Here is a 25,420-nt window from a genome sequence, read left to right as displayed (position 1 = left end):
AGATCTCTAGGAATGCATTTGAGTGGTCAGGATTATTATTTTTGAAATGCCAGTTTGCATAGAAGAATGGTTGAAGGACGTTGTGTGAAACTAATGATGTGGTGTTGCCCTTCAGCCACCAGACCATTTATCTTGCCTTGCCACCTTAATGGGGTGATTTTTGTTGATACCATTTAAGTGCAGCTTTGTCCGTATCACACACACCCTCACACTTTCTCAACACATAAACAGAAAATACAAGGAAAAGGTGTTAACCATTTTGCGATTCGTTATTGCCACGTCCACCAAAAATGGAAATGGCTGCTGCTGAGTACTTCATCCTGTGAGTCGATGGGTAAAAAGCTTTCAGTGTTAGTGTCTGTGTGTATCTGCGATCTATCTTTAGCCAGGATATGCCAGCAGCAAGCAACGTACATCTCATACTTGTGAAGCCATGTCATGGGATCTCTCTCTCTCCCGCCCCACCTCCCACCCTTCCTCTCCCTCTGAGTTTCTGTACCTTCACAATTAGCATTGTACAAAAATACCGTCGCCGTTGGCCTTTCCCATACTTCCACAGCAGCTTGTGTTATTTTACTTCTGCCTGCACACAGAATGATTGGTGTGGGGACCATTTTGTCGTCTGGGACGTGGGAAAGAGGATGGAGTGGGCGTTTTTTTACGCTACGGGAGCAGGCAGGAGGATATGGCCCACTGAGATCACACACACACACACACACACACACACACACACACACACACAAATGCAAATAGGCATAGTTTTGTGAGATAGTGAGTAATTTAACAGGGTTTTTTTAATGTTATGGTATGGCTTTGGACATGGGAAGATGACCTCATGGAGTCAGAAGTCATATATTCAACACATATTTTATGTGTGTGTGTGTGTGTGTGAGGGGGGGGGGGTGTCGGGGCATATCTAAAGAAACTAAAGAGGAGGTCTCGTTGCCAAGCAGTTATCAAAGGCACGGCAACAGAGAGAAGTCTTTGGTGTGTGTGACTGCTGATGTGGGAAGACCAAAGCGCTGCTGACCAAAAGAGGGATCAGGCCACTGAACCTGTTCTGGTCCTCCTCAGCTGAAGGCCTGTGTTGGATCTGCACAGCTGTGGTCTGAGGCTACTCACTAGGAATGGCTCAGAAAAGAGAAAATATCAGGTGCTCTCAGTAGGTGAATACAAGGTGTCAACTGTCCCTCAGGGACACGTCCATAGGGCCAAGGATCATGTTAAAATGCCTTTATCCGTTAAATAAGCTTCTGAGACATATTTCTGAGTGAAACAGGTTTGCAAACGGGGAGATACTGTTGAGAGGAATTTGATTTAATCATTAATTTGTGTGTGACTTTCTCTAGCTCTGTGCAGTGCTGGAATCGCAGGTTGATTGATGGATGCATCTCACTTTCAGCAAGAAAACTTCCCATAACGTTGGACTTCCTTTTACCTTGAATAGTCACTTAAAATGTTCTCACTTTAGCTGAGAAATTTCTATTAAAATAGATCTGCAATGCCAATACAATAGAGGTGGATGAAATGTAATTTATCAACAATTTTCAGGTACTTTCTACTGAGAGAGAACCTTTTGAAACATTCTTGCCGTCCTGTTGTAACAGCGGTGAGGGCAGAGTCCCCCAGAAAGATGGACTGGAGTCTGGCGTGCTGAGAACCGAGCCAGGTCTGATCTGTACAACAGGTGGTGTGTTGAAATGAAATATAGCGTCTGAGCACCAGGAGAAATCAGAGAGCAATGTGACTCCCTCCCTATCTCCCCCGTTGTGTGGTCCACTCTGATCCTCTCCACTGTATTTACATTCCTCCTATCCTCGGCCTCCCCTGCCTTTTTAGAAATCGTTAATTCTGCTGGCATGTTGAGTGGATACTGCTGGCATTCGGCTCCAGCGTCCTGGGGATCAGTGAGGGTGTACGTTAGGGAAAGTGTCTGGCAGGTCACTATGACAAGTTGACCTTGTTTTCTCTCAGGCGATGGGAATGTGAAGTCTGGTTGCTGCAGCTGCTCCTGTCCATCTCATTGTGTCTGCACACAGCAATTAAAACATCACCTGAACCCCTCACCGGCTTCTCACAGAGGAGACGCCCAGCTATGTACAGTGTATTATTTGTATTATCAATGAATTCTGTTTTTTCTTTGACCTACTGATTGATTGATTGATTACTAGTCAGTGTTGAAGTCATCAGAAAGAGGTAAAAAGCGACTTCCTGTCGGCCAAAAATCAGGTCTAAAAATCACCTCTGCTTCTGAAAAGCAAAACCAATGCTAAAGTGCCTTAAACATGCGATTCACTCTACTGGCCATCAGGGGGCTAGTCTGGTTGAAAAACAAAAATGGCATTGACATTTTGTTTAATAACAGACAAAAATGTGTATCAAAATTGCTAACGATAAATTAAATTCACTCGAGTCGACTAAGCAATCGAGTTTGACTATGAATTTCAGCGCTAACAATATACCCGAAAGGTGTGTTTGCTCAGATTTGTTTCCCGTGTACTTTACATATTAATACAAGTCGATACCAATCAAGTGCATCAGCTCTACTAATCTGCACTCCTGTCTTGATGCATTCAAAGCTAAAAACGCCTGTTGTTTCTGAGACTCCAGCAGAGTTACTGTGTGCGGCCAGCATAGCGGGAATACAGCTATCCACCCATCCAAGTGCATCAACTAGACTGGTTAATGTCTGCTCTTGATGTCACCTTAATAAGGTTACCAGGCCTCTCATTAATACATAAAAGCCTTGCTTACTGGTAGCGGCTAATGGAGGATCAAAAAGAAGCACTTTTATGAAGAAAGCGTTAAGAGTCAAAGAGGCTGGTGTCAGAGGTTTTTATGGAGTGATTTCTAACGAGCCCCATCATGCACTGTGGATTAAAGAGATGACCAATTCTCTGCAGAATGACTGCAGACGGGATCGTTGGCCAGATCTTTGAAAAATGGCAACATTTTGTATTGCAAAAATAATGGCTGCACCACATCACCAGCAGAGACTAATACAGTAATATATCATGTATTAGTCCAATATAATAATATACATCATAAACTGCATGAGTTTATTAAGAAATGTTCTGCTTTGCCAGGAGCCATGTGGAGGGTTCATGACTCACTGAGAGGCCTTTTGACCTTGATTTAAGTCAAGAGAGAGTGTGTGTCTGTGTGTTTAAAAAGCCTTGGGGTCCGTCGCAGGACTAATGTGATTGATGAACGTGTGACAAGGCCTTAGTGTGTACGTTTTCAAGAGTTTCTCATAACATTCCTTTGCACCATTTAGCCAAGCCAAGTTGACCCAAACTAAGTGGGGCTACTGTGTACTGGCAGGGGGTCTATGGGGGGGATAAGAGTTTGGCTGCATCTGCCCATCCCTCAAATATGTCCATGTTGATTCTCGTTTTTCCAGATGGGATCTGCTGTATTTGCTTGCCAAGATAAGATTTTCATTAATTGGTGCATTCTTGAACCATAATTTCCCTTTAACTAGCTTTGATCTTTGACATCACATACATGATATTCTGTTTATCTGCTTCCAGATACAGATAAAGGGGCACCTCAGTATTAAACTACCTTTAGGTTTAGGGACGAAGCATCAAAAATAATGGTCAAATTTGAAAAATCACTGGATCCTATAAATGCAACTCCATGGTATATTTTGTAAAGACCCTCTGCTTGGTAAATCCCCTTCACCAAGCTTTTCATCATAAGATGAGATAACCCTGATGACATCATAGGGGTCAATTTCTCAGACTCTTCTCACAGGCTGCGTAGTTGTGCCCTGACGAGTAATCTGATATGTGAAACCGGTAGTGCCTGTATGCCTGCCCTAAGTTGGAGCGACTGTATGTAATGCCAAAATATTCAAACTTGCACCTTTACAGGAAGTTAAAGTTGCTATGCTGTATTTGCACAGTTGGTGTAATGTTTCATGCATTACTTATTTGCATATATTGCATGCAGAAACAATCTATTTTTTCTCATATTGGCCTTAAAAGTTTGGGAGATTGTGGAGATCTGCATCAAATCGGCTGCTCAGATTTTTTTTACAAATTTAAAAATGTAACTCCTCAAGCATAATGGTAAAATACATAAACTAATTTAAAATTAAACAGTGCTATACAATGCTAAAGAATATTTCATAAGATAACAATTCAACATTTGCAAGGCCATAACTGAATATCCTTGGCTTGAGTCGGAGAGCTGCTGAGTGGGATTCATGTCCCTTTTAAAATAAAAGGTGCCTTTGTGTGAAATGACTCACATATACTTCACTCCCTGCAGCTTGTCAGGAGAAATGAAAGCGGAAGGTCAGGGAGTACTTGTTCTTCTCTCAGTACTTCTCTTCTCACTGACTTGTTATCTTCGGCTTGATAACGTTTCCTGCTCTCTGCCACAAACTGTAAGTGTGCCATTGAGGGATTAGTGTGATAAATGTCAGAGAACCCAACACACCCTGTCTTCACGCATCTCTTGGTTTCTCCCGCCCCACCTCTCTCTTCACTTCCTCTATCCTCTATTTTCTCATCTTTTCACTCTCCTCACACCTATTTACATCCATTCAGAGAGCGGCCTGACGGCGGTTTCCCATAGTTCCTCTCTCTGTCTCACCCTGTCCTGAAGTGGGACTGCTATTTCTGGTGCCAGCCGGGTCAGCGAACTGTAATTCTGCTGCATCATGTAAGCAAACAAGCTTGATAGGCCATTGTTATTCTTAGACGTAACAGGACTGGAAACATGTCACTTGATTCTTCCGCCGTGTTTGAGGGGACGTGATTGGTTCAAAGTAATATACGAAACTGACACTGTTACTTTATTATGTTATACCTGAATGTTATATAATATAAATCTTGTTATTTTGAAGATGATAGTGATCACAGGAAAGCTCTGCCATCCTAATATCTGTCCTCTCTTTGACTATAGTGATCGTACTCGTCCTTTCATGGTTAGTTCAGTGGAGCCTCGGCCTTTTGTGTGCGGAGCTTGCCAGAAATAATTTAAACATCTTTAAGAGTCGAAGCAGAGGGAATCCTCGGTATGTAAATGTTAATTCAATAAAAAAAATCTACATAGTTCCCTTTAAGAGAGTGCTGAAAGGCTGCTGGTGACTCACTGGCTGGAAACTAGTGAATGAAACATGGCTCAGTCGGATGGTTGTCATGTGCTCTGAAAACCCTGTGATGACGTGTTTAGTGTTGGAACGGAGTCAAGTTCAGGTCAGTAGTTAGATATGGCTTCAGGTCCTCACCGTGTGTGTGTGTGTGTGTGTGTGTGTGTGTGTACCAGATCCTGTTGCACATCTCACCACTCCCAGACAGACAGGCTGAAAGATCTGAGGTTGTGTGTGTGTGTGTGTGTGTGTGTGTGTGTGTGTGTGTGTGTGTGTGTGTGTGTGTGTGTGTGTGTGTGTGTGTGTGTGTGTGTGTGTGTGTGTGTGTGCGTGTGTGCGTGTGTGTGTGTGTGTGTGTACCAAATCCTGTTGCACATCTCACCACTCCCAGACAGACAGGCTGAAAGATCTGAGGTTGTGTGTGTGTGTGTGTGTGTGTGTGTGTGTGTGTGTGTGTGTGTGTGTGTGTGTGTGTGTGTGTGTGTGTGTGTGTGTGTGTGTGTGTGTGTGTGTGTGTGTGTCTGTTTACTCTTCATGTCAGCAATCATCCTGTCGGTGGCTGCTGCTACATTGATTTTTTTTAGCACTTGGATAAAGGTGCTAAATTCAAAATTCAGAGCAGAGAGGGATTGCCTCCACCCTGATCTAATTTTTAAAGGCCGATATAATGAGTTGGAGCAGGAAAAAGCAGATTAATCGACCTCTGCCTTTCAAAGCTGATGGTGTTGCAATATACATTATGAGAGATACATTTTGTGGGCAGAAATTAAATTGAAAATGGATCAGATATGACACAATACCACTTGTAAAAAGAAAGTTTGAGCCCCCATCGCCGGAGTAATGGGGTCAAGGTTGCTTTATAGAGAGGAGAATTACTTTCTGAAGTTTGAGTGCCAATTCATGGGATCTTGAACTGTTATTTAGATTATTTCCAGGAGTTGATCATAAACAAATAAAGTCTCAGGATAAAAAAGTGACCCTTGCCTGCTAAACGGTGTGACTGCTGGTTGCTGCGTCCGCTCTACCATTCTGCCACCCAGCTAGATGTCAAAAGGACGATAACCTGAATGGGAGTTAATATGCTGAAGGTGGACGTCCACTCCTCTCCCTCACAAATGACCATCTGTGGTCCGGGCCGGCTGCCAGAGCAGACGCAGCCTGTCAGCTAAACCCTTCATGGTCAGAGAGTCAAAACAGATTCCAGCCTTTGAACAAACGCATGCCTCGTCTCATCTGTCTCCTGTCTGTCATCTGTTCAAATAAAGGGTCGTAAACATTTAAAAATAAAAAAAATGTCTGCCGTTCACCTGACAATAGCTTTCAGTGTTTAAATGAGGATTTCCGTAGATGTCCTTGTGGTTAGAAGGAGTGATTTTGAGAGCTCGGAGTCTGGCAGGAAGTCTTGTTATCGTCGCTCTCCAAAGACAGAAACTGATTGTGTGTCCTGACAAAAGGCTTTGAGTTCATTGTAGATATAACAATGTCTTTGATATGCCTTCCCCCTTGAGATTATCTCATCCCTTCTGGTGCTGCTCTCCTTTTATAACGGTGCCTTGCAGGGCTTATTTTGTCTTATCTTTAAGTGCACGTACGTTTGCACTGCCTTTTGAATATGGGGGGGGGGGGGTGTTTCTATCTGTTGAGGGATCACCTGCAGCCTCGAACGCTGACACAGTAGTTAAGATGAGTGTGTGTGTGTGTGTGTGTGTGTGTGTGAGAGATCCAGACTCAATTAGCCTCCTAAATCAAAGCAAAATGTCCTTTTAACAGAAATGTTTCTCATGTCTTCTGCACAGCTGTGGTATTACAATCAGTGCGGTTCTTATAAGAGTTTTCATCTTTCTCGTGGGTCAAGGGAATCCTTTTATTATGCATTCTTGTGAAGCCGAGGCTTGATTCCTTCATTTCTTCAAGGTTTTTTCCCCCACATTCATCACATACTGTATAATATACATGTTTTCCCACAACTTCACTGGATTTGTGTTATGCACATATTGACTGAAACATTTTTCAGGTACAGTTAAACTTTTTGACTGGGCTGAGTGACTTCTTTAGACCAACTCTTCCCCCTGCCTGTCTTTATGCTAAGCTAATCACCTACTGGCTCTAGTTCTGTATTTCCCTATATAACAGTGCATATTATTTGTTCATGAAAGCTGAAATGATTAGTTATTGTTTTGCCAAACACGTTTGTTCTTAGTTGTTGTGCTTTCTTGGATGTTCGTTCTAGCATGTGATTGGGTTTTGGACTGTTGGTCGGAAGAAACGAGCCATTTGGTTTCCTAACAACTTACATTGCTTCCTGAGTGTTTCCCCTTATTATCTGTATTCAGCTGCATCTGAAATCCTATTTTACTTCCACAAGTAAAACCACAACATTTTCATAGTTCACTTTGTATATTGCGTGTAGTTTACAGAGCACATTCCCCTTTCTTGTGTAAATCACACGCTCAGCATGTGAAGTTATCGTCTCAGGGTAAAACACCCTCTCTTCAGAGGGAAGAATATCGTTGGCTGAAGGGAGCTCATAAAATTGGAGTGGCCCAGCTTGCGCTGCATGCTCAGCTTTATTCTGTCATACTGATTTAGAAATGTGCATTGACTCCAATATCTGGCCTCTCCTCATCAGAGGGGATTGATCTGAGGCCTTGTCACGCCAGACGCTGATTGATGCGCTGCGGAGATGATTGCTGGTCAAATTCCTAATTAGATTTGATTGAGATTCCCGCGAACAAACAGACTCCAGCAGTCAGGCGAGATGGAGAATGAGTTTGTGAGCCGTTTCGGTCTGATGCACACATAAAATGTGAATTTGCCCCCTCTGAATAATCCCACTTCTCACTGTAGGTAAATCCTCGGGTGGGGGTGGGGGGGTGCTGCGAGTGAGTCAGCGTTGTCCTTCCAAAGCTAATGGCCAGGAAATGTCTATGTTGGAGAGACTAATTGGATTTCTTTAACAGGAAAGCATCCGTCCAGCTCCATTAGCCGGTGGTAAACAGCAACACACAGCAGAGGGAGAGGCAGGTGGGAGAGAACAGGGGCTTTGAGATGTGGACGGAGGGAGGGAGGTCTGAAAAGAAGGGCATGTTTACTGTTGATGCAGGTCAAGGAGCAGTCAGGTTTATCTTGGGGGGGGCAGTAAATGTTTGTTATCCGTGCAGATGATGATGGCATGAAATTCCAGGAATAAAGCAGGGTCTGCTGGGTAAGAAGCTCATCAGCAGCAGCCCTGGTGTCGTGATAATTCACTTACCTGCAACACAATCTGATCATTTCCTCCTCGATGAAGAGCCTTTGGATGCTTGATGCGGTATAATAGTGACCTCATGATTTTGCCTGAAAAAAGATGTGCAACCATTCACCCATTTCTTTAACAAATGAAATGCAAAACAATAAACTAATTTGCATAAACAAAAGTAAAATAAGAATTGGCTGGCAGAGCTAGTTTCAGCAGCACTGTGCTCCGTTTCAAGTTAAAAGAAATTATTTTGAGAAAAACTAAAATTTCTCAAAGTGATAACTGAACAGCGGCCACAAAACAAACAAAGTGAAACAGGATTTCAGAGGGTTTTAATATACATTATAATAAATAAAGTTAACATTAGCCACCACAAGCTTCTGGTCATAACAGACACAATAAGTTGTTCCTGGAATATGAGACAAAATGCAGTACTGTGTGTTTTATTGTGTACTGTCTGTCCGAATGAGTAAAAGAAGGTCAATGCAGGACACGGCTGAATTACATTATTATATGAGAAAAAGCTACATTCAGCAACACAAGAGACTGGAAAGGCTAAATCACAGCCGGCAGCCTCGTTACCTCCGGGCTACGGCTCTCTTCGGCATCTCGTACATCGAACACTGCCATGTAAAGTGTAATTGGGGTCCCTCCTTTAGACCAGCAGGATGGAGAGAGACCCTGGAAGGGGAAAACCACTCGTTCTCGGAGACAGATCATGGAGGAACAGTGGGGCTACTATGCTGCCTGTAAATTGAGCCTTTCTTCCTGTGAGAGGGTGACATAGTGGAATGCAGCACATTAATGTGGACATGGGTGGGCTTCTCATTCCTGCCATAGCATCTCTCTCTTCCCTTTGACCCTCCGTGACTTTCCTCTCTTTTCTTTTTCCTCCATACCTCCTTTTTTGAGTTTGTGTCAATGGGGTGTGGATGCAGACGTTTGCATCTTCGCCATAGTTCAGGTTCTTGTAAGGATGAAAAGCCTCAGTCACCTCGAGGTTCTGTGCTGTAAACCTCCTCAATTAGTAATTAGTTACTGAAATGAACATATATGGGACGTTTAATTCACTTTCCACGTCGTTTGAAGGTGTTTCAGGTTTGACTGGCACTCTTTTAACCATGAGATCTTGCTGGATTCTGGAGATGTGCACGGGAGCTTGAGTATTAACAGCTAGTGACTCAGCTATCAATGACACAAACCACTTCACCCACTCAGAGGCTTGAAGGCTAAAGGAGCAGTTTTGTTCTAAAGATCTTGGGAAAAGAAAAGAAAAACATATTAAATACTCACTCGTGATTTTTGACTGCAAAAGGAAATCAAATTATGAGTAGAAAATAAAGCAGCTGCTCATTAGCGCTCAAATTCTCTTTGTTTTGGTGCAAATATGAGGTTGATGGTGCTTAAAGATGAAAACATGTTGAACAACGTGTTCAATGACTGCGTTGTCTCTGTGTTTTTCAGCGTGGGCTGTTGTGGATGTGAACATGGAGGGCCGAGTGGAGGTGTTCAGGGGAGAGACGGCTCAGATCGCCTGCATGTTCACGTCCTCCGACAGCGTGATCCTACAGTGGTTCTACGTGAGTTTCATCAAGTCCGATGCACGCTTACAGAGACGTGCCATGTGTCCATGCATGTGACGTTCCCTGCGTTTGTCCTCTGACCTTAAGGAGAAGAAGCCGGGTGAGAGGCAGCGAATCTACTACCAGGACCCCACCAGCCACGTCATGGATCCGGGCACGCCGTTCACGGGGCGGATCAGTGTGAACGGGACCGGAGCCTCTGGAGCGATAGTGCTGACGATCAGAGACGTGCAGCTGGACGACGAACTGGATTTTGTCTGTCTCGTCAATGCTCTGACTAACGGGACGGGGACGGGAAGCACGAAGCTGAAGGTGTTCGGTAAGAGTTTTTCTATAGTTTCACACACTGAAGGCAGAGCTGAAAGCATCACTCACCTGGTGTCATTGTTCGTGGTTAGTGTCCGCACTTCAGCTACTTGTCTGTCCTTCATTTACACTTTCAACAGGCTTCCACTTAATTCTATTATTATAGCTTTGTTCTATGCCACGCATCATTTGTCTCATCACAGTTACATTTAGCTCATTTTAGACTTCTTCAATTTACCCTCTCTCACTTTTCTGCATTTCAACTTCTTTCATCTTGTACTGGAGTTAAACTTTCATTTCCTGTTCTTATGAAGATGTAGCCTTTTCTAGTTCTTGATTGAGATATTTACTCCTGTGCAGTAAAACCCGGCCTTCCCACCATCGAGGGCGTGCAGAACGGGATCGCGGTTGACGAAGACAGCCCATCCAAGGTAAGCGAGCCTTGAATCACGAACAGTCAAACATGATGACATGACTCTCAGGCTACTCTTTTGATTCCTTGAATCTGTTTTCCATCCACTCCTACAGATTGGGACCTGCGAGGTCAAAAATGGCTTCCCCAAGCCGAACATCACTTGGTACAGAAACAACACGCCGATACGTGCTGTTCAGGATGGTGAGACCGATTTGTCATCAACATACACTTCTGCACTGTTTCACTTTGTGCTTAATGTGGTTAAACAAATGCCTTGGTGTCTTCTCCAGCGGTGAGGGTGGTGCCCAGCAGCACCCATGAATCCAGTGGTCTGTTCTCAGTGAAGAGTGAGCTGAGCATGATGGTGAAGAAGCAGGATAAAGATGATCTGTTCTACTGTGAGATCTCCTATTTGGTTCCTGGAGGAATGAGGATGACCGAGACCGATAAGATTAACATCACTGTATTCTGTGAGTTTCACACGTTTAACACCGGGATCATGGTGACCATCGCAGTTATAAACTGCCCCACATGGACACCAGAACATTCCAGCCATATGTGACACCATGTGCATTAATATGCTGCTATAAGAAACTCCACGCTTCTCTCAATACTTTCTGTAAGATTGGCACCAGGCTGCTGTGATGATGAGCACTGACTTAGGAAGATAAGGGCTGGCCTGCAGCCGGCTTTCCGCTTCATCCCAAAGGGGTTGCATGGGGTCAAGGTCACGGCTCTTTCCAGCCCAGCAGAGTTCTTCCACACCAAACTTGAAAAGGGGTTTCTCAGTGGACCTCGATCTGTGTAAATGTGGCCGTGTTGAAACAGGAAAGGGCCTGTCGTCACAGGAAAACTGGTGCCACCACGTTCACAAAGTTGGAGTCGCTCCATTGTCTAAAATATTATTTAATGTTGTACCTTTTTTAAGCTTTCCTTAATTGGGACCAACAGGGCTTCAATGACATCGAGTTGGATGGATGCAAGACGAGGGAAAGATTCCCATTCCCAAGACAAAATGACAATACATCTGTTAACTTTGGGTTGAATGACATCAGAGGACGTTTGGCATCCACGTTTGCTTGGATTTTTACTCTTTCCATATCATTAAGCTCCAAGTTGGATATATCTGATCTTTCACAAAGATTTCCCACTTTATTACATATGTCCTATGTGTCAGAACAGTTTAATTATTCAGTCATTTAAATAGGTCTGGTGTGGTGCTCATTGACAGCTGTTTCTATGGGTTGAAGAAATCGACGATCAGAGTTCTGTAGGTTGGATTAAGGTGGATGCTAACTCTTAAATCATGTACTTCTACAGTCCTGGAAACATTACCGTGACTTTAATGTTAACTGAAAATGATAAGTGATAGTGACTGATAAGTCACTCGCTATGGATTTGTCAGGAAAAAAATAAAACAAAAATACCCAACCCAATCAAATCCGCTTGCCTCGGCTTGTGTGCGCCCCCTTTCATTGTGCCAGTGCATTAACAAGCCCTCACTGGTTTCCCAGCAGGGAAACATACACTACAACTACATCTACAACTCGCAGCTCAGGTTTGTGGTCTGACCTTTAACTCCTCTCTGTTTCAGACCCCTCCACAGCTGTAAGTGTTTGGGTGGAGTCACCAAAGGGCCAAATCAAGGAAGGAGACTCCATCGAGTTTCACTGCCATGGCAACGGGAATATGCCATCCTCCTTCTTAGCAATCAGTCACGAAGGAGTAAGGAAATGAACCCTCTTCATGCCTGTTATCCACACACAGAAGCAGCGACGTAGTTACTGATCAGATCACTTTGGCTTTTTGTAGGAGGATGAGTCCCTGTTGGAGAACAACATGTTGGTGCTGAAAAATGTGACCCGTCTCAACAGTGGATTTTATGAATGTACCTCTACGGACACGGACACCTTTGAAATGGTCTCGGGAAACACCACTGTGTTCGTCAACTGTAAGGCATCTGCACCGATCATGACAATATAACTGGCGTTCTACCGGCGGCACACGCCCGGTTTGATCTTTTTTTCCTTCTCTTTCTTCGTTGTGTGTGCGTAGATCTGGACCCTGCTGTCGTGATGCCTGAAGACGCTGTTGTGGTGACCCAGGGAGGGGAGCTGACCGCCACCTGCAACGCCCTCTCTTCTCTCCAGACAAAAACCCTCTGGTTTAAGGTCAGCGACGCACACGCAGTACAATTACACCAATGGCAACGCTTTCTCTCCAAAATATACAAACACCAAAACTCACCTTACTGTTTTGTGTGCGAGACATTTATGCCTTTTGAAATAGTAATTGTGTGTCAAATTAGGTAATTGTAGGCTGATTTTTGAGAAATCTGTGAAAATAGTTGTGAACTGTGTGTGTGTGTGTGTGTGTGTGTGTGTGTGTGTGTGTGTGTGTGTGTGTGTGTGTGTGTGTGTGTGTGTGTAGGATGGAGATCAGATTTCAATGGGCCACAGCTATACCCTGAGGGATGCCACATTTGACTCAGCAGGGATGTACACCTGCGTGGTGACTGTTTCTGAGATCGAGGGAATGGAAACCAGCGCGACACTTAATGTTCATGTCCAGGGTAAATCGGATCACAAATACTGAATATTAATTTGCTTTCTAGTTTCTATAATCAAACTTTGTTTTGTAGTTTGAGTTATATTTTTTTGGTCATTATGGCAGGTATTAATGGAAAGTTGTACTTGTGTGTTAGCAACAGGCACTGTTACTAGTTATAGCAGTTATCATCATGAGTACCTTCTGAGGCTTCTTGTCTTCCCTCAATAGGCCCACCAGTGATCGTTGGGCCGGACTTCAGAAAGGTGGAGGAGAGCTTTGACAACACAGTTGATCTGAACTGCCATGTCAGAGGTTTCCCTGCTCCCACGGTGGTCTGGTCCACCTCTGATGGAAAGGTACAGCAGAGGAACGCCTCCCATTCTTGGATTAGTTACAGCTGTAGCAAAAAAACACCGTTTTCCTCACTAGATTACAGCTGAATCTCCTCAATCCCTTGGACTTGAACTGTTTGATCATCACATTAAAAAGTCTAATTTAACTTAAACAAATTGTGGTACAAATGATTTTTAGTGCAGTTTTACATGTTTTCTAGTATTTACTTTAATCACAGTCATTTGAAACACGAGGACATGAATACAAGGGTGGATTTAGTCGATGATGCACCTCGCTTCACTCTGCGATAGGATGCTCCTTTTAAATCTTCTGTGCAGAAGAAAGAGAAACCTTTTCCACTGTTTTTTCCCCTCTTGTGTAAACTGTGTGTTTTTGTGCCAGATCCTCAAGGCGGCATCCCAGACGGACACGGAGGAGGGCGTTGAGAGTGTGGTCAGCATCAAAATCACCTCTGACATCAAGGCTTTCTGCAACGCCTCCAACGAGTTCGGCACCGCCGCGCTGACCTTCGGCATCAAGGCCAGTGAGTTCCCTCCTGCCGACTGGGTTTCCTGTCTCTTCTGTCTGTCTCTATCCGTTGTCCTCCCCTTCATGTCTGTGTCTCTGTATATTTTGACTTTGTCTGAAGGCGTCCAGCTCTGCCATTTGTTGTAACACGTTGCTTGTGATTCTGGATGTTTCCATATGTGTCTATTTTCGGACAAGACGCTGTGAAGCTGTGTGGCTGTGCAGATGTTAAATGTGCTCCTCCCTCCCCAGTGTGTTAACAAGAGTTTCCTCCGTTCTGTGCCTTTTCACCTGTTTGTTTTCAGCTACACACACCACCACACCAGCATCCACCACCACTACTAGCACAACCACCACCACACCGGCCACCACTACTTCTAGTACAACCACAACAACTACCGCTTCCATTTCCCCGTCTACAGGTAAGACCACAGTCGTTCTGCGCCGCCCGCCTCACAACACTCAAGTCCCAATCCACCACAAAACGTTTGGAAAGTGACTCTTATCAGACAAAATCCCATGAAAAGGACTTGAGTGAGAGTGATGCTTTAGCTGTCAGCGAAGGATATTATCTGCGTGTTGAGTTTTAGGTGGTTTACGCCTCCTCACTTTCACGCTGGCTGAGCCGTTCTTTTTGTGCGAGTCGGACAGAAAGGATGAGAGCGATAAAAAGGGAAAAAAGCACCTGAAGCAGCAGACACCACACTGAGAGGTCATCACAGCAGTGTTGGTCAGCTTTCTACAAGGTGTTTAAAGTTGTATTACTGTCATTGCTGCGAGGTGTCTTATTGAATCATTTGTTGCCAGAAAAGTAATCAGTTAAATAAGATTTGAGGATGATTTACTTTCTGCATACAGCAGTGTTGAGGAGGATGAGTATCACGGTGTGCAGACACATACATGGTACACAAGCACACACACACACACACACACACACATGCATCAGCGGGACTCAGGAAAGCAGCTGATGCTTTAAATGCACTCAGAGCGAGTCTCCTGACTCCCATTACATCTGCCGCTTTGTGTTTTCTCTCTCCTCCTGCCCCCCTGTCTCTCTTGTACAACATGCCGGGAAATTTCCAGCCGCCCTTCAGTGGAAAACTGTTCTGGGTTGTTGTTTTCTGGCAAAAGTGCTGGTTAAATGACATCAAGCAGGGCTGCCCTGGGATATAACTGCTGTGCTATCAGGCTAGATGTTTAGCTTCTTTAGCTGCACAGATAAGATCCTCACAAATTAAACATTTATTGTGCTCAGTCCAGGCCTCTGCTGAATGTCTAAACTGTGTGTGTGTGTGTGTGTGTGGGGCCTGCTGATATGAATTACATAATACATCCAGGCACCCTCTGATAATTGTGCTCATGTGGTTTTTCTCAGTCAAAGCGGTAACACCAATCCCACCAAAGAAAATCAAGAAAGGTTTGTACATTACGCTGCTGAAGACTCCCTCACCTCTCCACCTCGGAAGGCAAAAAGCTTTCTTCCACAGCGCCTCCCTCTCTCTCACCTCCCAGCATTCAGCAGACCCCCCCCCCCCGATGAACAAAAACCATCACTGAGTTGTTCATCTGTTCATCTTCACCTCTTCCTGTGCATGCCGTCATATATCAGAGCATCTCTCCTCCTCCACACATGAATGACTTCCTCTCTTTAGGTTGCCAGGTTTAGACGCTAGTGCTGCACTCTCTTGTAGACACGCTGTAAAAAATGCGATCTGCCGTACCTATACACTGGAATGCTGCACATCCTGCCTGATGCAATCCTGTATCCGACTCTCCTGCCTCACTCCGTTATCGCACTTCTAATCCGGTTACGGTGAGTAACCCCATGGTTGTCGTTGTGCTTCTTCTCCACCAGAGAGCAATGGTTTCATCATCGCTGTCATCATTATCTGCATCCTGCTGCTGGCCATCTTGGGCAGTGTGCTCTACTTCCTCTACAAGAAGGGCAAGATCTGTGGCCGGTCTGGCAAGCAAGACCTGTAAGTATGAGAGGTTGAAGATTTACTGTGATTAAATCCATTTGTAGACCAGTTGTATGGACATCAAATATTTATTGGATCTCCGCCAATCAGAATTAACTCTCTCCCAGTAATTCATTAGGAATTGGAGCAAGATAGTTCATATGCAGACGTCACTTTCTTGAGTTAAATTTAATTTGCAGATTTCTTCAATGTGGAAAGACAAATAAAATGTCCATGTTTGTAAACATCAGATCTTGAGATGATTGTTTATAGTGATGTTTATCGGACAAAAACTACTTTTTCTGGAACTGTTTCGTCATTTTAAAATAACATCATTTAAAATAATTGCAAGCACCATTGTAGGAGTACCCATAGAGTGAAGACACACAGGGTGCAAGTGGCTGTAATCAATATTTTCAGATTAAAAATGGAGGAAATGTTATGTGAAAGGCACTGCTGGTAGTAATAAAGCCACAGTTCCTCCCAGCTGTATGATACTTCAGCAGACAGGCAGCGTTAGCTGGTGAAAATAGTGGAGCATTAAGCTGCTGAATGACCAAATGAATGACAATGTTGCTGGATATATAAATGAGAAACCTTCCACCATATCATCTTAAAAGGTAATAATACACGTGTACCTCCAAGTGTCAAACAATGACTCATCGTCGTGATGACTGGATGGAAGAACCGTCTATTGCAATCGGTATATTTCTGACTTTAAGGAGTTTTTTTTCTCTTTTTTGCAGCACCAAAGAGAAGTCCAGCAAAGATAACATCGTCGTGGAGATGAAGAGCGACAACACGGAGGAAGCCGTCCTCCTCGGAGTCAACGGAGAGAAGCAACCTCCCCGTGATCAGGTAGATATGTGCTGTTTAACGCCTTAATGATGATGCTGTTTTTCTGCTGATCTGTTTGCACCATTAACATACTGTTGTGTTGGTGTTTTCCCTCTGGAGTAAAGGGCGGTGCATACTTGGATGTACAGAAGTGAGATGGCGACTGCAGACGCACCGACAGCTGCTCCTGTTCTTCCCTCTCAGGCTCAGACCGGCTGCTTTCTCCGAGCGTCCACCACAGCTCCTTATCCCAGATTCACGTCACGGAGAAGCTCGGCCGACCTTTAGTTTTCATCGCCATGCACGACCAAGACCCGAGTTATTCTAAGTTGCAGCTTTTGCTTACTGTCCGTTAGCGTCGGCACATTTCTATTGGAATTAGCTTTTAATGAGAAGTGATTTGAGCGCTCCATGACGTAATTCTGCAAATTAATCTTCCACCTCCAAACCAAGGACTATCCTCCACTTATAGTTGCCATTAACACAAGCCTTGTATACTGCTGATTGTCCGTAGAACAATAATTTGAGCACAACATTGACCAGGGACTGTTTTTATACCCGACTACGCATCACCTCAGGCAAAGTAATCACTGAAGAGCAGCCTGAATCAGCTCTTTATCAAGTGTACATATTATAATCTATGTATATATTTCTTTATTTAAAGTAACACAATAGAAAAAAAAATACCAAAAATAAATGACCACATAGTGTTTTATTTTGTTGAAGCGCTCTTTATGGAGAGCAACAAGAGCTTAGCTTCGATGTTTGTTTTTATTTGTAACATTTCTTTTTGTCCGTTTCCTGTTTTTGCTTAAGTCTGTACACTGAAATCTTTGGGGATGCAATGATACGTCCACCGACAGCCAGTTACAGTCACACCTTCCAGCTCTGAGAACAACCTGTAGGTCATCTAATCCCACACCATCACCTCCTCTGCAGCTCATACTCGTCTTTACACCCCCCACTTTTGGTTTATTAAAAAAGATAGTTTTGCGAGACGGGTAAATAATCTGTTCAGCATTTGACATAGAAGTGTTAACATTTGTATCTCTTTACTTTGCTTTCCTTCCTTCCGTCTAGTTTTGATGTTTTCTTTGCGTGTTTGAGGTCAAGCATTGCCAACAGCCAAGTTAAAAAGTTACAGATGCCTTAGAAAGTCAATCAAAGCAATTAGAAATATTATCATTTGTAGTGTTCGCCATGTTTTTATTTAATGTCCAGTGCACTGATTTCTGTTGTGGTTAGTCTTCATGCAGTTGTGTTTCTCCAATGTGAAACGGTGATTTTGTTTAATGTGACTGTATGTGAATGAAAAGTATTTCTGTAGCGATTTGTAGTTCTTTTTGAAGAGGTAGGATGAGGGTAACAGATCATTGGTCCATGGTTAATATGGCTCACGGCATGAAGATGCCCTCCTCAAAAGGAAAAGTTCTGTTCAATGTTTTAAAACAATGTGTGGGACCCTGAGAGAGACAGAAACCCCCTCTGACACGGTGACTTATTACAGTATGAGGGAGGAGTGTCTGACTCCACATATGCAAATTCACTTTGTAGACAATCAAGATGCACTGTGCTCATTGCTCAGTGATGTGCAGGTATCATCCCTAATCACCCTTCCTACCCTCGTTAGTCTGTTTTGTTCTGCTGTTTTTAAGAACTACCACTGTTAAATGGGTTTTGATGTTTGAAATCTGTAAAATGCCTTGGAGTTGTGAAATATAAAAGTAATGTCATTGATGACACTCAAACCAATTTACCGACAAATTGTTTTCATTGTTTGTAGTTTTTGAAAATTATGCCAAATAAAAATTTGACTGTTAAACAAAAAGAAGAGTGTAATGAAATGAAAGCTTCCCATTAAACAACTTTATTTTAAAGCTGATTTGTAACAAAATACATTTTATTATCAGATCAGATTGTTCTGTTAAGATTAACAGTCTGTACTATAGTATGTCTTCAAGAAGTCATTGAATAGTATGTAAAGAAAAATGTCAGCAAATATGTTTAGCAAGTATAGCATGCCATAAGATTTAATAAAAAAAAACTTCATTTGACATAATATACTGACTTTTTTTTTTACATACTATACTATGACTTATTTTGACATACTATACTGACTTTTTTTTTTTTACATACTATACTATGACTTATTTTCATGACTTTTTTGACATACTATACTGACTTTTTTCATTACTTTTTTTTAAACATACTATACTGACTGTTTTTGTGACTTTTCATTTTTCATTACTTTTTTCAACATATTTACTGACTTTTTTTCGGGACTTTGTTCATGACTTTTTTAAAATACTATACCGACCTTTTTCATTACTTTTTTTCATTTTTTTTTACATACTATACTATCACTTATTTTCATGACATTTTTCAACATACTATACTTTTTTCATGTATATTGTATTGTATCTGGACTATAATAAGTCAATGCAAACATTTTTCAATAAATCTAGCAGATATTTGAGGCATCACACATTGCTTGTGTATCTTAAGAAAAGTGTTTAGTTTCTACACTCATGAAGATGTATTGCTCTCTTCAGTACCACTCAACTTTGTCCACATTTGATCTTTTACAAAAGAACACATCTGAAAATTCACAGAGAAGAAAGACAAATGTTGGCTTTTGCTTATCATTTTATTAACAGCACTGTGCATACTTCCAAAGTGATATGAGCTTTTAAAACCATCAAAAAGTTAATGAATGCCTTTTACTGATGAGAAGCGACATGGCTACATGAAACAACGGCTCCCTCTTCTGGCAGAAAGTTTAAGTACCCCAAGGCAGGGACTGAGGATAACGGGGCTGGTCCGCATCCAGCATCTCTGAGGCCGAGTACTGATCTAGGACCTGGGTTATCTTTCAGGTAAGAAAGAGAACAAAAGAACCGATCAGCACTTGTGCTCATTGATGAGGACTGATGCGACTTACAAGGCAGAAGGGATAGATTTATACAAGCAATACTGCACGATCGAGCCTTCTGAGATCAACAGGTCAATACCAACAAACTCTTCAAAAACAAGGCCTTACTCTCTAAACATATGGCACTGTTCACAGAATTATTCACATGAGTAAACAAAACCTTTGGAACAAAATACTTGTACAGGAATGCAAAATGAAACAGCCATTTTTTTTCTTTTCATACCACTAACTTTATACAATAAGCGTTTTCTTTAGAGTGACAGTATCAAAGCACAAATTGGTAACCTGTGCGAAAAAAAGGTAAATAAAAGACGACAATGACGTGCTGTCCTCGAAGCATCAATAAAACATTGGTACAGTATTGAGGATTGGGGACCTCCCCGTCCATTACCCATCATTCAAGACGTTTCTCAAGGCAACTAGGAACAGGAAAAAAACAAAAAAAAAAACTAGAGGATGGCAAGACATCGCAGAGATAGCTTTCAGTCAACAGACAGCATTACCCAGAATAAGCAAGGGCTGATTAGCTTTTGATTTACACCGTCCCACCAAAAAACAAACAAAAAAACATTCTTCTTCATATGTTGGGAGAGGTTCAAGTCAATGTACCTAAAAGCTCCTTGCATTTACTTGTCTTATTCATTCATAGTACCTGGAAATCAAGCTGCTGTTTTAGTCATGCCAACATTGGAAAAAAAAAATCTATAAAAAAATGTGCAAGTTATGATCTGAAAACAAAAGCAGTAGGCTACTTGTGTGACTTCATAGCGGATACTACAGGCTACGTTTCACCTGGATGAAGAGAGGGCAGGTGAGCTGCTCTCTTTGCCATCGAGTCTCCTTTGAGTTTTTGACAGCTTGGGTGAACGCCACTTGTCTAGATAAACATTATTCCTGAGTTAGCTCTTACAGTTGGCCCAAAATACTGATTTTAATGTAGACTTGGGGGTGGGCCAGCAAACCCATGAGCCTACTTTTTAAAAAGCCCCAGCAATCATTTCCTTTCGGTGGTGGTGAGCTCCCACACAGAAATTAATGTGAAAGAGAAGCCTGAATCTACGACAGAATGGCTGGTTTCCATAGCGAGAGCAATTGTTTGCTTAATTGAAGAGTCTATCTGTAGATAATCATATAGAATGTATATATATATTAAAAGGTTTAAAACACCGATGAGTCGACAGCTTGAGAGGGCTGCAGGCTCCCACGCCGTTTGTACTTTCAAGTATGCTACATTACAGACCAGAGAAACGCAGATGATACTGTCACTTTAAAGAAACAGATGGGTAAACACAATATTCACAAATATACATTTAAGGCTTAATTGTTTAGCACTAACAATAATAGCAGCAGTGAAGCACTTCTGAATTAATTATAACAATATTTATGATCATATAACAATAAAATATTACCAAAGTAAATCAATGACATTTTTTTTTGTTTCATAACAATGGACTGAGCCAATGAAGTTAGACGAAGACGCAACAAAAACGCTTCAGTCTCCACGGATCACGTAACACTGCCCGTCTGGTACTGCAGGGTCGTCAACATTAGTACGTCCTCTAACAATCTCACAGCCAGGACCCGCCATACGAGTTAGAGCAGCAGAACGCTTCCAGAGCACGAGTCCGAGTATACCGACTGTGATTCCACATTCATGTTGTACAGGAACAGAGGTTCATTTAAGAGCAAGTCATGGAGGAGTCGGTCTGGCAGACACACACACACACACATGCATGATCACATACACAAACTCACACATATAAACACGCTGCCAGACAACAGTCCAGACCCAAAAGCATCGCCATGCTACTTTGAAAACTACAACACGACAAAACAAGCATGTTTTTCTAAAAAAAAAAAAAAAAAAAAGGAAATGAAAAGTACCAAAGCAACATTGTTAATCAAAGGGCAAAACGGACTGAATTCAGAATGAAAAAGCTCTGCTGCATGTCTTCTAAGCTGCTGCTGACTTGACACATCCTGGTGAGAAAGACACCCTAACTCTTCCTCACATTTACGCTCACATGCCTCAGTCCGACAAAGGGCCAAACCCCCCTTTTCATCAGATCCCCGTCCTGCCCATATCGCTTGTACCAACAGTCATTTTTACATTTTGTATATGCACGTACTATATATATTACACACATTTAATATATATTTACTCATATATTAAATTTTCATATAGACATACATTTTTAGTTTCATTTGTGAGGTGTTGGTTACATTTTAAGACAGAGGCTTCAACATGAAAGATAAGAATCTGTCTTCCCAGGATTCCTACGAAAGTCTCGCGCCATTTGGCGTCCCGTCATTGTTCCACACGCGCTCGCTTACTCCGGCGGAGATGTCCATGAAAACGAAGAGGCCTGCTGTAGCAGTTTAAAGAAGGCCAGACACTTTTGAAAGCGCATGGAGTGCAGGGTGCGAAGTCCCAGAGATGCTGTGAGCTCACTGGAGTAACAGCCAGTTAAAAATCCACAGGGATATAGGGCGTCAGCCAGCACTGGAGGTAGTGCTGCAGGCAATGGGCTTTGGGCTTCGGGCTGGTCTGTGCCAGCCTAAACCCAATCAGGCTGGGCCGAGCTAGGCGAGAGAGCAAACATGAGACAAAGGCACAAGGAGCGTGCTATGTAAGAATATGCGCGGTGGAGGGAATGGAGACAAACTCGCGGAGGATATTCTTAGCCATTTCCATATTGTTTTGTGCAATCATCAGCGCTTTCTGGATGTCCTGGTAAGAGTATCCTTGACTCATGAGGTGCTCAATCTCACTACTGATTTGAGGGTTGGCCTCTCCCCCGGTTGCACCACCACTGGGTGGATTAGGGACGGGCGGGACAGGGCTGGGTCGACGCTCCGAGTTGATTCGTCTGGGCAGGGGCTTTGGAGGTCTCTCTGGTGCTTCCACCGGCTCTGAGAAGGCTGAAGAAAAGGGGGGAGAGAATGCATTTAAAGCTAAAAAAAGGTCTGGATCACATTAGTCCAATGTAAATAAAGATTTAGTCTACTGGAAATCCCTTACGTCACATTTAAAAATCATCCTGATTACTATAATAAAACAGCTGTGGAAAACAGCAAATTGAGTATTTGTCTGCAGTACGCTACATCTTTTTTTAATCATACTGTATATATGGTGAAGTGGTTGATCTTTCCACAGCAGCAACCTTTAATAAAGCACTCATAAAGAGTCCAATTATGATCTGAAAGCTTGTCAGCTCGTCTGAGAGTCACTTAATTGGTCCTCAGATATAAAGTATTTAATGGAAACCTCAGACAACCAGCAATCATCATAATGTGTAGGTAGTAACTGTCCAGTGATGCTGCATTAGTTAAACCTCCACACAACCTCGGTGGTCAATATGAGATTCTGATGATGCAGACAGTCATCCCACCAGCAGGTTTGTCCAACAGTTTCTGGTTTTAGGATCACTGTAACGTATGGCTCTATAATTATTGGTCTTCACCCTTTGCACACTTGGATTGTATGTCGGGAAGCAAATTATGTACTGCAATGCATCAACGTCTGTATAATGTGCGGCTACTCTCTGGGTCAGACGACTTCTGCACTGCTTCAAGATATTGATTCATCAGACATTTAACCATATTCAATTCATTTTATGAAGCAGACACCATTTTCCATTATTGCCAAGCAGTTACCGTATATGCCTCCACTAATGTCCATTTTTAAGTGCCACGTCTCTTAATAAAAGCTCATTTTAAAGGGTAATTCTCTCAAATTGATCAAAGTATTTCCTTGAAAGAGTTTCATTTTAATTTAATTCTTTGTTAAAGCCAGAGGTGGTGCTTTATCAGACATATTTGTAAGTTGGGTCACCTGAAGCCTTGGATGATGCAGGCAATACTACAGTAAAAAAAAAAAAACCCTCTCTCAAAACATGTCTGGTTGTTAATGACCACATCATTTGGGGGGAATTTCAACAGAAATTATTTTGTGACATTATACACAATATTAATACACATAATATGTTATAAAGAGGAGCTCTGGCTCAACAGGGTCAAATTGACTTACGTGCTGCAGCACCAGCGTCCGAATCTAGAGAAAGACGACTAAAAGCGGAAGAGGAAGATGAAGAAGAGGAAGAAGACCCCCCAAGTTCTGAAAGGGTCCGTCGGGCGGTGGGCAATGGCAGCCGGGGTTTTGGGAAGTCGTAGCTGTTCTCCTCCTCTTCCCTGTCCTCGGCTACATGGTCTCTGGGACCATTGGTCATTGCCTGAGGGGGCAACTCTGAATAGTCTGGGATAGATTGAAAACAATTATTACCACTACAGTATGTGATAGATATGAAAGAGAAACATTTTATGTATTTTTTTCCCCCACATGGTGGGGGATCTTGTGTTGTTCCACCAGTGGTTCATTTAAAAACAGATAAAACAAATAAATCTTTGCAGGGTGGTAGACGAGGTCTGCATGAAGGCAACATCGTGGTTTAAAATAGTGACTCGTGCTCATCTAAGCTGTCCTTGTGCCTGATCGAAAAAATCTAAATACCTGAATCTCTGGCCTGTTGTGACCTGGCCTGGATGTGGTACATTGCTTCATACATTTGAGGTCCGTCCTCTAGTTCAGTCAGTGTCAGCCTACAACAACAAACAATAATAAAACAACAACAGCAATAACAGAAAAGTGCCAAAAGTAATTTAGCAGGGCTGCTGGAAGGGGGTTCATTGAGTGTTTTGAATACCGTGAGTTGAGTGCCGAGGCCTGGGTCTGGAGTGCTGATAGAGGTCTCGGGACTGGTGGGGTCTCTCCTACAGGTGGTGCCGTGATGGGGGACAGGACGGGGCGAGAGGAGGGGATCATGTACTCGGACTCCTCCTCACTGTCACGTGCCTCCTCTCCTGTCAGTTGCCTCTGGACTGCAGAAGGTCTGAGAACAAACAACTCAGGAATATTTACACTAGAACTGTAAACACAACGATGCTAAATGTTTTGAGTGGAAAAAGGCATCCTAAAATATTTATTGTACAGCCTCTGTGATCTGCAAGTGAGCAACAATCATGCCAGTCATTCAAAGATGAAATCCTCTAGTACAACGTACCTGACTGCCAGTGAATAGATGGCGTTGGCTGAGGCCGAGGGCTTGACTTTGGGGTTGTCATAATCTTGACCGGCTATCGCCGCAAAATTCTGGTAAGAAAGCAGAAGCTGAAATCTCAGAAACTTTAAAGTGAAGAATACTTTCATTATCAAAATCTTGAAACCAAATACAGATCGCATTAAAGCAATCAGTTAAGCATTTAGGGAAATACATGTATTCAGTTTCTAGCTGGAAGTTAAGTGAGAGGATTGTCTCTCAGGTCTGTTTAATAAATATATGAAGCTGGTGTAAGCAGCTGGTTGGCTTAGCTTAGCATAAAGAATAGAAACGGTGAAACGGCTAGTCCAGGCTAGGCTGAGCTAGTGGCTGCTGGCTATAGCTTTATATTTAATGTTTTATGAAGCTCCAAAGACAGCGAATAAAAGTAGTTCCCAAGTTGGGCCATTCATTTAACTATCTAAATGTCAATGATGCATTGAGACTGCAATATATTTTGACATTTATTTCAGTTCTCTTACTTGGACAGTTACTAATAAAATGTTCTGCATATGTCATTTTTAGCCAATGAATACA

At 42.7% G+C, this 25,420-nt stretch overlaps 3 protein-coding genes across 7 annotated transcripts in view; 1 reads left to right on the top strand and 2 right to left on the bottom strand.

Annotated features, from left to right (window-relative positions):
- Positions 1–18,737, top strand: part of mcamb (melanoma cell adhesion molecule b) — a 29,665-nt gene extending 10,928 nt beyond the window's left edge. Inside the window, exons 2-17 of one of the 5 annotated variants that reach the window (XM_084020427.1) lie at positions 9,807–9,922; positions 10,013–10,244; positions 10,592–10,662; positions 10,760–10,847; positions 10,937–11,116; positions 12,241–12,371; positions 12,462–12,597; positions 12,702–12,817; positions 13,077–13,218; positions 13,425–13,552; positions 13,932–14,073; positions 14,363–14,479; positions 15,433–15,474; positions 15,913–16,036; positions 16,765–16,876; positions 16,976–18,737. In XM_084020427.1, coding sequence (XP_083876553.1) covers positions 9,807–9,922; positions 10,013–10,244; positions 10,592–10,662; positions 10,760–10,847; positions 10,937–11,116; positions 12,241–12,371; positions 12,462–12,597; positions 12,702–12,817; positions 13,077–13,218; positions 13,425–13,552; positions 13,932–14,073; positions 14,363–14,479; positions 15,433–15,474; positions 15,913–16,036; positions 16,765–16,876; positions 16,976–16,978 — 1,880 coding nt within the window. In that variant the 3' untranslated portion in view covers positions 16,979–18,737. Of the gene's footprint in view, positions 1–9,806; positions 9,923–10,012; positions 10,245–10,591; positions 10,663–10,759; positions 10,848–10,936; positions 11,117–12,240; positions 12,372–12,458; positions 12,598–12,701; positions 12,818–13,076; positions 13,219–13,424; positions 13,553–13,931; positions 14,074–14,362; positions 14,480–15,432; positions 15,475–15,912; positions 16,037–16,764; positions 16,877–16,975 lie in introns of all 5 variants that reach the window. The other 4 variants (XM_084020426.1, XM_084020429.1, XM_084020428.1 and 1 more) reach the window with 4 other exon arrangements.
- Positions 1–25,420, bottom strand: part of psph (phosphoserine phosphatase) — a 178,342-nt gene that overhangs the window by 135,049 nt on the left and 17,873 nt on the right. The gene's annotated exons all lie outside the window — the stretch shown is intronic.
- Positions 19,484–25,420, bottom strand: part of cbl (Cbl proto-oncogene, E3 ubiquitin protein ligase) — a 33,175-nt gene continuing 27,238 nt past the window's right edge. Inside the window, exons 12-16 of the mRNA XM_084019838.1 lie at positions 24,848–24,936; positions 24,491–24,676; positions 24,298–24,386; positions 23,818–24,042; positions 19,484–22,709 (exon numbers count right to left, since the gene is read on the bottom strand). Of these exons, the coding sequence (XP_083875964.1) occupies positions 22,414–22,709; positions 23,818–24,042; positions 24,298–24,386; positions 24,491–24,676; positions 24,848–24,936 (885 nt within the window). The 3' untranslated portion in view covers positions 19,484–22,413. The remainder of the gene's footprint in view (positions 22,710–23,817; positions 24,043–24,297; positions 24,387–24,490; positions 24,677–24,847; positions 24,937–25,420) is intronic.

This window comes from Eutrigla gurnardus (genome assembly GCF_963514095.1).
Source record: "Eutrigla gurnardus genome assembly, chromosome: 10".
In the NCBI taxonomy this organism is placed as follows: Eukaryota; Metazoa; Chordata; class Actinopteri; order Perciformes; family Triglidae; genus Eutrigla; species Eutrigla gurnardus.
Note: the sequence above shows the minus strand (reverse complement) of the source record. Positions and strands in the feature narration are given on the sequence as shown.